The sequence below is a fragment of the Sesamum indicum genome, linkage group LG10, assembly GCF_026168435.1.
Source record: "Sesamum indicum cultivar Baizhima isolate 11 linkage group LG10, ASM2616843v1, whole genome shotgun sequence".
Taxonomy (NCBI): domain Eukaryota; kingdom Viridiplantae; phylum Streptophyta; class Magnoliopsida; order Lamiales; family Pedaliaceae; genus Sesamum; species Sesamum indicum.
Window position 1 is genome coordinate 21,403,608 of NC_142666.1, and position 10,902 is coordinate 21,414,509.

The 10,902-nt window shown below is 37.3% G+C and overlaps 3 protein-coding genes across 3 annotated transcripts; all 3 read right to left on the minus strand.

The window, feature by feature from the left end:
• Positions 1 to 178: 178 nt before the first annotated feature.
• On the minus strand, positions 179 to 6,302 carry LOC105178914 (AMSH-like ubiquitin thioesterase 3). The gene is made up of 14 exons (XM_011102499.3): positions 6,021 to 6,302; positions 5,475 to 5,539; positions 5,299 to 5,374; positions 5,023 to 5,199; positions 4,405 to 4,505; positions 3,363 to 3,468; positions 3,191 to 3,237; positions 2,637 to 2,961; positions 2,384 to 2,473; positions 2,224 to 2,286; positions 1,611 to 1,685; positions 1,440 to 1,502; positions 761 to 813; positions 179 to 650 (listed from the first exon to the last, which is right to left on the minus strand). The coding sequence occupies exons 1-14, from the start codon at positions 6,141 to 6,143 to the stop codon at positions 476 to 478; spliced, it is 1,539 nt and encodes a 512-aa protein (XP_011100801.1). The 5' UTR covers positions 6,144 to 6,302; the 3' UTR covers positions 179 to 475.
• Positions 6,303 to 7,467: 1,165 nt separating this feature from the next.
• On the minus strand, positions 7,468 to 9,348 carry TBL4 (TRICHOME BIREFRINGENCE-LIKE 4). Its single transcript, XM_011102530.3, has 5 exons — positions 8,816 to 9,348; positions 8,508 to 8,700; positions 8,229 to 8,422; positions 7,983 to 8,141; positions 7,468 to 7,905 (listed from the first exon to the last, which is right to left on the minus strand). Exons 1-5 carry the CDS (start codon positions 9,319 to 9,321, stop codon positions 7,566 to 7,568), a joined length of 1,392 nt encoding a protein of 463 aa, XP_011100832.1. The 5' UTR covers positions 9,322 to 9,348; the 3' UTR covers positions 7,468 to 7,565.
• A 298-nt stretch (positions 9,349 to 9,646) lies between these two features.
• Positions 9,647 to 10,831, minus strand: LOC105178913 (uncharacterized). The gene is made up of 4 exons (XM_011102498.3): positions 10,559 to 10,831; positions 10,296 to 10,465; positions 9,981 to 10,206; positions 9,647 to 9,899 (listed from the first exon to the last, which is right to left on the minus strand). Exons 1-4 carry the CDS (start codon positions 10,635 to 10,637, stop codon positions 9,784 to 9,786), a joined length of 591 nt encoding a protein of 196 aa, XP_011100800.1. The 5' UTR covers positions 10,638 to 10,831; the 3' UTR covers positions 9,647 to 9,783.
• Between the last annotated feature and the right edge of the window lie 71 nt (positions 10,832 to 10,902).

Sequence of the window (10,902 nt, forward strand, 5' to 3'; positions counted from 1 at the left end):
TAATTTCTTGTAGATAAAATAAATAAATACAGTCTATAGTTTTGGCATGCCCCAGCATCGGGGATAATGAGGGCAGTGCTGAATCTCCGACAACGCCAATTTGCAGTAAGTTTCATAAAATAATATTCGAGCATTTCCAGATATAAAATCATCCAATAAATGAACTGGAAAACAACAATGCAGGGTAAGAGTTGTCATAAAATTACAGCAGCATTATTGTTATTACAATTAAGAACATGCGACTAATTCCCTCATCAAGATTGTAAAAAGGTCTGATCTGATCAGAAGCTATATATTGTGATGGCCGTCGACCATGGGCCAGGGGGTTGATGTAAAGGTAGAAACAAATGTATCCACAAAAACCCAGAAAGGAATCTACAAAAGCCCATCAACAGAAAATATGTCGAAAAGTAAACTGTACATTCTCTCAAATGCTCCTTTTTTCTGAATACCTTGATGTAACCATTCTATCAACTCACCGAAGATCTACCACATCAAACTTCAAGTTGGCATTCATGTAAACATGGGAACAATGCTCATAAATAGGACTTCCGTCCTCAGGCTCTTCGTGAGGATGGAAACCACGCTGTTGACAGTTTCGAATAACAGATACACCACCAGGATCGGAAAGGTGAAATATGCCATGGGGACTGCCATACATGTAGAAATAGAAGCCAAACTTCAGGCGCTATAACAGTCTAGAATTGTGTAGTTGTATGGAGGGCACAAAATTAGTGTTTTGGAGTTAAAAGTAGTTCACCTTGATGTGTCTGTAGGAGCCATGACGATTGCAATTGCTTCTGGCAACATCACCTACAAATAACAAAGTACGCCAGGTCAGCAAGCAAAATTAAAACAAGTAAAATTTGGAATAGTAATCCCATAGAAAAAATCATTTTTCTTAGTAAATTGCACTCTACTGATTTTTCCATAATTAATTTCCTGTCACATGCTAATTCTTCTCACATATAACCATCTTCTACATAGATAATAGCCATAACGTATTCTTCTGAGAAGAGGTAGCATTTTTGCTCGGCCAATATTCTTCTGAGAAGAGGTAGCATTTTTTATTGGCCAATTTTCAATATATGCTAAGACATTATTTTGACTCAATACTGAAAGATGTGGGTAATAAATGTGGTCAAATTTACCTAAAGATGGAATAGATGGAAGTTCAGATCCAACGACCACATATACTGTAGACACATGCTTGGTTTGATATGCTTATCATCCAATATGATCCCTCTGAAATTTTCAAAGGTGCAGAGCAAGCAAAATATAAAAATGTCTATCCTTTATTCCTTGTTTTCGAGTTCAGATTGAAAAAATTCACTTATTTCTTTTCCCCAGCTCAATTACGAAATGAAAGGAAGAATTAGGAACACTGAGGAATTGCATAAATGAAGTTAGATCAAACACCAAACACACATTTATGATACCTGATATGAGTAATGAGTGTGCAGATCAACGGAAGACATAAAACATGTTTGTGTTGGATGTGTCTGCAAATCAAGAAAACTTGTGAAAAATGAATCATACTTAGTTTGCTATTTATCCACCCAAGAGGAAATAGAGAACGCTTTGTCTTGAACCTCAAATATTAGACTTACGTGTATCCAACCAAGAGGAAATAGAGAACGCTTGTCTTGAACCTCATATATTTCTTCTTCATTCAGTGTTTCACACTAAACATAACAAAAAGAAGTTTCAATAAGATATGAGCTGTCAGTTTGATCAGCAAGATAACTTTTCAACAGAAGTGCATTGGATTATGGGGAAACTTGAAATCAGTGAGTGATTACGACAATATGGAACACCACAATAAGCACATCATGATATTTTAAACAACACCACAATATGGAACATCTAGTTTATCCATGTTTGCAAAACGTGAAATTGGTATTGATATCAATTAGCGTACAATGAATAAACAAAATTCTTCCACACAAAAAATCAGAAGCTCGTTGGTCAAAATGTTTAACAATAATTAGAATTATATGGTAAGCACGTATCACAAATTCCTTTAATTTGGAAAAGATATGATCTATACCCACTCTATAAGAATCAGTTGTAGCTGAGATGCAAGCTATCAAATGCATGCAAATAACAGTAAAATAAGCACAGGACTTGAAAAGGGGGACACTCTATGGGATAAGCTAAGGAAAGCATTTGAAAGTTAAAAGTTGCAAAATACAGATCCAGATACAAAAATTTATGTAATACCGAATCTGAAGTTGACTCCTGCTTTGGGATGATGAGTGTAGTAATATGGAATACCCTATTCCGCTGCAAGTAAATGAGATATCAAACATTGTTAGAAGGGGATGCTGGAGTAAGCTGTCATATTTGCTCATTAAGAAAGTAGTTGAAACTGAAGGCTTACAAGTGAACCAGCAAGAACACCACAAGTTTCCAAGTTTTTTGCAGTATTTTGTCGTGCCAATCTTAAAAAATCTTCCAATATCTTCACAGGCTACAAATTAGCAAACATATGGGCATCAATCCACCCAAACAGTAACATTAAATGCAAGTTTTTGTCTAAAAACAATGAAAATTCATTTACCATTACCATAAATATACTGAGAAAATGTTGCAATTATCACCAACATTTATAAGAATCAAGACAACAGACTCACAATGTGAAGATCTTGGTAAGAATTGGAACTAGGCAGACCATCCTGAGAGAGTTTTGGTGGTCCAGGCCTTGGGTCAGCAACTCTTGATGGAGATATAGGAAGCAGCTCTGGCTGCACTTGTGCCAGGACAGGAGGTGGGGAAGGTTGCCTGATATTACCCAACTGAAAATCATTTTTCTCCATGTCATTCCCTTGGGGAAGACCAGATTCCTCAGCAAGCCATCTACCATCATCTAAGGACAGAACAGAGTCCATGGCTGTCGTTTCCACCTTTGCTTCAGTATCTTTTCTTGCTGCAGGTTCTTGTTGGCCAACCTGATTCAGGCTATAAAAAAGTAGTGACACAAGATTGAAATGTTATGAGCAATTAATTTAAAGTAAACAAGTTTGCATAGCTCATATGAATCTGGACTTCAATATGTGAAAATATATACAACAAAAAGCAAATTTTAGCAAAATTTTTAACATAAATGACCAGCATCACCGCCAGCCCACAAGAGAAAGGGAGCACAGAAGAAATGGAAGCAGTTATTTAGGGTAAGTAGAACCCATACCTGGAAAGTTCACTCGGATCCATGACAATATTGGTTGGATAATTCACCTGGATACACATAAGTATTTAAATAAACAAGAACAGGAATCAACACAAGTTGAAATGTGATGGGAAGGAACTCCGTTCATGGGAAGAGTTAAATTAAAGAAGATAAGAATCCTCATGCAGCTCACCTTAACCTCAGCACTGGGTGCGAGCCATTGACCACGAAGACCATTAGGTCCTAAAAATGAATGTCTAGACAATGTTTCCTGCTTCGGAAGAGGTAAACTGAGAGATCTGTAAGTTTGAAAAATAGATCAGGGATTGAAACTTACTGAAACAGAATAAGTGGTATAATTCAATCTTCTGCTTCAAAACTTATTTGTTTAACTGAACTTAGCACGAGACCTTACATCTTGCAGACAGATAAGAGAGTATATAGCAAATTAAAACACAAAACAGCCCCTGAAAGAACTACACAAGCATCAGCAGTTGCAAATGGTACGCTACCACTGACGAAACTAGGATAAAGCAACAGGAGAAACTATTTTTCCTAAGAGTTATGACACGTATGTGGTTCCAGGTAAGCAAGAGAACACTTGTGGAGGTATAACTGTAAAACACATACCTTGTGTATGTCAGTTAGCAATTCTGTCAAAAAACAGGAATATAATCCAGACCAACCCATACTCTGATGTCATGCAATCCTTAAGGCCCATGGGAACCATTCTATGTAACAACATTATGTCTTTAACACTTCTGCATAATTTTCTGTTCCTATTTCTTTGAAAATATTTTAAACAACTTCAAGTTCTATAAATTACGGCATCAAAAATCTTAATTGTTTCCTTTAGAGGTATTGAGGAGCAACTACTTAATAAATTACATATCATATATGTGAATCATAACAAAATAGAATCAACATAATAAATGAAGCCAGTTTGCTGGTGCAATACATGAGATAAAGCCTAGAAGTGAAAAAGGCTGAAGCTTATTGATCAAACTCATGTATACCCTACATATAAGGAATTATAAAGACTGGAGAAGAGCTCTGCACAATGAAATAAAAGATTGTAATATTCTAGCAAAAAGACCGAAAGTGGTCCACTGATGGCACTACTAACCACTTTATTTGCTAGTTTGCAGCATGTAATGAAGAAAAAAAATTCAGATATCAACGACGCAATAATTACTGATTTTAACAACTAAGATAGGGTAAATTAGTGTACTCACAGCCTCTGGAATTGTGATTCGATGGAATTTGGTGATGAAAATCGAGTATACTCATTATTCTGCTTCAATGAAGGTGAAGGTGCTGTAACGTGTTGCAACATCTAAGCAAAAGGAGTAAGGTAAGAAGAATGGGAAAATGAATTAAACATTTAATATTACAACTTAGCTAATTCCTGTAATCCATATGAGAGACCAACCAAATAAACACACACAACCAATGTTCTTGTGCTTGCGGTACATGGATATAATACTTTGTATGAAGTGAGTCACCATGCTTAAATTGAAAGCTGCAGTCTCCTTAGGGAAAATCTTATTATCTAACCCAAAAAGGGAATCTTCCTACATCTTATCTTAGTTCCCCAGAAATTTCTGCTTTACTTTCTGACCTTCCTAAAACGAAGCTGCTTTAAGTACTTAGTTACAAAGCACTAAAACATCCTGTTTTATTAAATAATTAATCTGGTCCTGTCTTTGCTGTCAGCTTAAAACTTTTTCTAGATACTCAAAACAACTACACATAGATATGCTGCATATCTCCATTATTGTTAATTTACAATGATTATCAGAAGAATTTCACCATGGGAACATGGATAAGCAAATAAGCATCTTGATCCATACCGGCTTGTTACTGTAGCCTAATGAAGCTTTATTGTTCAAAGAAGAGGCATATGAAATCTTGTCTGGGCCATCAACATGATGCATTGGAGTTCGGGCGTTAACCTTTTCCAGTTCATCTAGCTGACGGCGCACTTCTGGCTTTAAATTCTCTAGCTCATCTAGCACAGCAAGCAGTTTCTGCACCATTAAGATTCAAGACACAAAGCAAAATTACCCAGTACCTTCATCAAGTCGGCCATGCAAAAGCAGGTGAAATTACCAGAAAACCAATCTTACCTTCTTATAAAAACTTCTTTCTTTGGAACATAAAACCTGGTAATCTCGATGGTATGGTATAGTTTCAGACACCAAACTGTTTTAATTTATTGCACAATCTCTCAGCATTAGTAACTGGCTGTATGTTCAGTAATTAAACAAACAATGAATTCAGATCAGCATTTTTAAGCCTTTACCTTGAATATCTTAGCAGTATAACGTACAAGTCTATTAAATTTTTCTCCTCCCTGTAAATACTTGCCTGCAGAAAGAATGATTGAAGAATCAGTCATTGAGGAACAAAGTTAAATTTCTTTAGATATTCAAAAACCTTCAACACTAATTGAATATCACATATATGTAAACCAATGTAATATAAAAGAGAACATATTTGAAGTAATAAACGCCAAATGCTGCTAAAAGCAATTATATACTAAAGAAACCAGCTCACTAGAACCAATTGGAACCAGGAAATAAGACACAATCAAATTTAGCAAAAAAATCTGAGAAAAAAGAGGTGAATTGTTAGTAAACTCCTATCAACTAAAAGATTAAGGAAAAAAAACAACAGTTAACTCAAGCACATATGGAAACAAAATTCAACAGAGCAATTAAAAACAACATCGGAATCTGCTGAATTAGACTTATTACACGAAAATTCTCCACCAGCATTGATTCTAAAAATTCGATTCCCGTCCTTCCAATTCATTAAGACAAGTAAATACGCGGTTGAGGCTACCGACCTGTTTGAGCAGATTGTCAGCGATGCGATAGTAATTGCGGAGAGAGATCCGATTGTCAACGTCGATCTTCCGTGTCATAGCACTGAAATTGATCGACGGTGAAGAGTACGCCGGCCGCCTCATACTTCCGGCGAGAAATCAGTACAGTACAGGCAGGAATCGATTTTGCGGGGAGACACGGTGGCAAGCAAGGTAAAACTGGGTCGTTTTGAGGTTTAGGAGTGGCTAAATAGCCTTCGTATATATGTCGACATTGTGTGTATTTCTTTCTGAGTCATAAACATCAGCCAATCACCAAATATTTGAAGCTTAATTCATAAGCATAAAATAAACTAATTTTATCGATTTATATTTGTCTTATTTGAGCACTCCGCCCGGCGCCCAATCCAAAAGAATCCCATTGGGCCTTTCGGTTCTCAATAACTTGGGGCTTACCTTAATTCTATTTGGACTATTTTGGATCATAAACATAGCCCAATATTACTTCCATTGGATTTTAACACTTGAAATTTCAATTTTACCCTTCAATCAGCCGGCTAAATATTAATTTTAATTGGGTAAATTACAAAGTTGCTTTATGATATTTGTTATAATTATAATTTTTTTTTATTTAAAAAACTACATGCACCCTTGAAATGAAGTGTCAAGAGGGGTATCTAATAGACGACTATTAATTTTAGAAAAATATTTACTAATTTCAACGAGCCGTTAAGATTTATCTTATCTAATTTGAATCATGTGTTACTCTGGATATTGTTGAATGAGCAGTGTAGTTATACACTGTACCAAGACTGGGACTAATCTAGAGTTGTAATCTCCTGATTCATGCATGGCCTTTTGGATTCCATGGCTGATACATGAAGCAGCATTCAATGTAAATGATCCAGGAAGCACCTGAAAGGCTTATCCACCACTATAAATGCCCTCAGCTTGAAGAGTTCAAAGTTCAAACCACACCAAAAATTCCTGCTTCCATACAGAAAAAGAAGAGAAGAAAACGCTTCTGTTTTTGTCGATTCAAGGCCGCTGAAAATGGATTCAAAATATTGCTGCACTGGATGCGCTGGAATCAACGATGACTATAGTTGTAAAAACCACGGCTCAACTGCTCCTTATAGCTTCACATATCCACATGTTGTTAATGTTAAGACTGAGAATGTCAAGAAAGAAGTAAGTCAAGGAAGTGCTGCCAAAGCGACTGCAAAATCTACTGTTTCTGTGAAGAAGGAAGAGCCCGTCAAAGTAACTATGCATTGAATTAGCTTTTAAGTGTGGAGTTTCTTAGTCTTTATCATGGTCTAATCTAAGTCAGGTTGTGTTCATGTTATCTAGTGTCTGCTTTGTCTTGGTGTTTTAAATGTTTCTTGTTCTAAGGTTACTGTATCAAGCTATCAGTAGATAGCTTAGTTGTGTTATGGAAATATTATGAATTAAAGTTGTTCTTATATATAACTTGTCCAGCTTCTATGCCTTATCTTCCAAATCCAAATAAGAAACACAAAATGAATAGAAAAACTTCGAAAATTGTGTAGCGTTCAAGAGAGTTTAGTAACTAGAAATGCTGCCAAGACTTTTGTGGGATTTAAGTAAAACTGCATAAAGAAGCTGATTCCATGAGTCAGGAACCCCAGGAAGGCACCAGTGGCTGCAGTCTTGAAACATCCCTTGCCTAATTGTTGAAGCAGATTGCTTGAATATTGAAGGGTGGCCGTCTTTTCTGTAGTCCGTCATTTTGGTTATGTTAAGAAAAAAAACGGGCGTTTTCATCTTTGATATCACGGACTCCAGGGCTACCATCATCCATGGATATGGAGCAAGATGAGTCTCGTTGGTTATTGGTTTCATCTCACCATAACAACTGCCTCCAGAGTTCCACTGGCCACCTCTGCGTTGTCATAAGATAGAACTTTATAACTGATAGCTTGACACAGAATAAGTCAATTTTGGATGAAATTTATTTACTTGAAATGAGAAGATGAGTATCCGCGAAAGAAGACTCTGGTTCTGTTGCTGTTGATATTAGCATCGACCCATCGAGCCCATGTCCTCAAAGCCTTCTTGTATGCATCTGCGACCTCAAGTTTTCTGTAGACATGATTGCCTTCCTGGAAGTAGTACTTCCTGACACTCTCATAATGAATGAATTTTGCCGTTTTTTATGCAAGAGGATAAGCAGAAAGACTAAGTTTGTGAGTGTTCAAGAATTACCCTTGAAAGGTCTTCTGGTGAGTCCACCAGTGACCTGTGTTGAAAACAATGATATCAGCATCATGGTAGCTGTTGTAAGAGCCTTCCATCATGTCCAGTCTCAGCGTTTCTCTACGCGTTCCAGCCTTGTCCGAGAACTTCCATTCTTGAACAAGGAAGGGAGATTTGATGAAGTCGATCGAGCAGTTGAAATCCTAAGCACATTGAAAACAAGGATGAATTAGCACCAGAAGAATTCATTCAAAACCATTTCAGGAACAGTGATCCTATATTCTTGACCTTAAATTTGAAAGAATAGAATCCTTGGTTTCTGAACTGGCGCCTGCCTGATACTTCAAACACATTTCTCTTATTAGCCAACGATTCCCGCAAAGCACAAACCAGTGATTCCCACATATTCCTGTTCAGTGAATCCCCCACAAACACCATCTTTTTCCCCGTCAGCATCTTCAGCATTTTCTGCCCATCAAACCTTTCATTTCCAACAAATTCTTGCATCAAAATGAAGTGCAAAAACGCAGGAAAAACAACAATTTGAAACAAAAACGCATGTGACAATACAAAGCAATAACCACAACAGTCAAAACCTTGGAATTTCACAAGCATGAGGTTTCCATTTCAGCCTGAGGTAATCTGAATCAGGGCGTCCATTCTTGAAACAATTGAAAGCATCGTCGATAAAGGGGCAAGATCCCGGCTTGTAAACGGGCTCGAAATCTTCATCCACAACCCAGTGACCATCAAATACGTCGCAAGAATCCGTTTCCTCTTCAACAGAAGCCGAACCCACAGCATTTCCTGGAATCTGATGACAAGTTTCGGCAGGAGAAAATGCTGCAGAAACAGCACAACTTCTGTAGCTCTTCGAAGCAAAACGGGCGCCGGGAAAGACTGTCGATGATAGTGGTGGAGGCTTGTTTGCTGAACAGTGAAGCCGAGAGGCGGGAGAGGTGTTATCAGAGGCGGAAAAGAGGAAGAAGAAGCAGATGAGAATCAGAGTGAAGAGAATCGTGAAGAAATAATCAGTTCTTGATCTTGAGAGGTTTATGGAGGACTGCAAGAGGGTGTTTTGGAGGTTCTTGAAAGAATCCATTGGCAGAAGGAAGAAAGGTTCTTGGAGAAGCAGTGGCGGTTAAAATTGGTTGTCATGAAGATCAAGAAGGGTAATTACGCAGAAATGCATAATTAAATGTCTTCTGTATATTGTAGATTTTTCGTGATAATTGTCTTTTCTTTTTCTTTTTCCCTTCCTCAAGCATGTTTTGCATGTTATATTTAAATTTTGATTTTTAATAAGTAAATTAAGATGCATTGGATTTCAAATTGCGTACTTCAAACATGGATGTTGCAATTATCTAAATGGCATAACATCAATTTTAGGAACGTTCAAGTTCATTTTTTAGTCATCTTGTATAGTATACGGAAATTATCTTTTTCATATTTTCCTTTAATTTCAAATGGAGAATATCATATATTTCCATCTCATGGAATGTATACATATATTTCCATCTCATGCAAAATAAAGAAACTGTCCAACACTCAAACCTAACATAAATTAGAACAACATTCTCCACCCAATGACCATCAGCACAAGTGCGTAAATTACAGGTTTGGACACGATCTTGTTGGTAGCATCATCAGCTTGAATATGCTCAATCACATTGAAGTTACCTGTAGGAACTCAAAGCACTCAGAAGAACGTTCCGTAACATTCAGAAGAGAATGAAAAGCAGAAGTCATACAACGTTTTACCTCTTTTAGGTCCGTAGCTACATCCACCCTCAATCGCTTCTCGTACATCATTCACTGTCGCCCTGTTGATGAATACAAACTGTTTTAAGATTCCGTTGATACAGTCTAGCACGTGGCTCGTCTCAGTTAGGCATGGCCCGTTGCAGTATTGATCTGTGAACTCCGGTGGCACATTCAGTTCTCCACTTTGAGTGAGCCTGTGGGCTTCATCACAGCTGCTGTATATCTGCATATGGGTTGGGTTGCCTGAATTCAGTTGTCTGGTAGTAATGAAGTACTTTCAAGAATTTATGTCTACGATGGCAAGAGCCTTACATATTTGTCACTAAGACATTCAAGGGCTTTGCTGAAAATGAGAGGAGTGGTGCCTATGATTCCGGCCTGAGGAAAGTACTGATCTGTTTCTCCTTCATTTTCTGCTCGAGGCAAATACTCGTTTGCAACTACTCCTGCAGCACCAAGATGGGGATATTCGAATGCTAGTCCTGTCAGAAATATCAAGAAAGCATCAATCTCTGTATATGAAAAAGTCGGTTCTTTTGATTTGGAAGTAATGCTGACAGTTCGACTATGCATACCGGATTTGCAAGAGGAAACAAAGATGTAAATCAGAACTGAAACCAGAAGCCAATAATAAGCTGTTGCTGAGAAAGCCATTTCACTCTTGAGTTAAACACACCAGCACTAAAGAGCAAGATTCAGGCTAAGCATATATAGATATATGAACCACAGACTATTTCCAAGTTTTGCCCAGATACGGAAGGGCTTTCCTGTCAGAAAAGATATATTTGTCAAGCAAATGACATATCTTATAGCAGAAGTATTTAGTGTCAATCAAGAAACAAGGAGCCTGGAAGGCTCAAAAAGTAGAAAAATGGTAAACTATAGGTAATCTGCTTCAAATATGGTTATAACTGGACAA

Bases quoted from the DNA above. Each gene is read 5' to 3' on its own strand.
- LOC105178913 (XM_011102498.3), bottom strand. From the start codon at position 10,637: ATGGCTTTCTCAGCAACAGCTTATTATTGGCTTCTGGTTTCAGTTCTG. The intron at 10,466-10,558 runs GTATGCATAGTC...TATTTCTGACAG, and splicing joins TGTTTCCTCTTGCAAATCCG to GACTAGCATTCGAATATCCC. The intron at 9,900-9,980 runs GTAAAACGTTGT...GAGTTCCTACAG, and splicing joins TAGCTACGGACCTAAAAGAG to GTAACTTCAATGTGATTGAG.
- TBL4 (XM_011102530.3), bottom strand. From the start codon at position 9,321: ATGGATTCTTTCAAGAACCTCCAAAACACCCTCTTGCAGTCCTCCATA. The intron at 8,423-8,507 runs GTCAAGAATATA...CAATGTGCTTAG, and splicing joins TCTATTCTTTCAAATTTAAG to GATTTCAACTGCTCGATCGA. The intron at 7,906-7,982 runs GTAAATAAATTT...ATGACAACGCAG, and splicing joins TACTCATCTTCTCATTTCAA to AGGTGGCCAGTGGAACTCTG.
- LOC105178914 (XM_011102499.3), bottom strand. From the start codon at position 6,143: ATGAGGCGGCCGGCGTACTCTTCACCGTCGATCAATTTCAGTGCTATG. The intron at 5,540-6,020 runs GTCGGTAGCCTC...TTCTTTCTGCAG, and splicing joins CTGACAATCTGCTCAAACAG to GCAAGTATTTACAGGGAGGA. The intron at 651-760 runs GTGAACTACTTT...CATGTATGGCAG, and splicing joins GCTCCTACAGACACATCAAG to TCCCCATGGCATATTTCACC.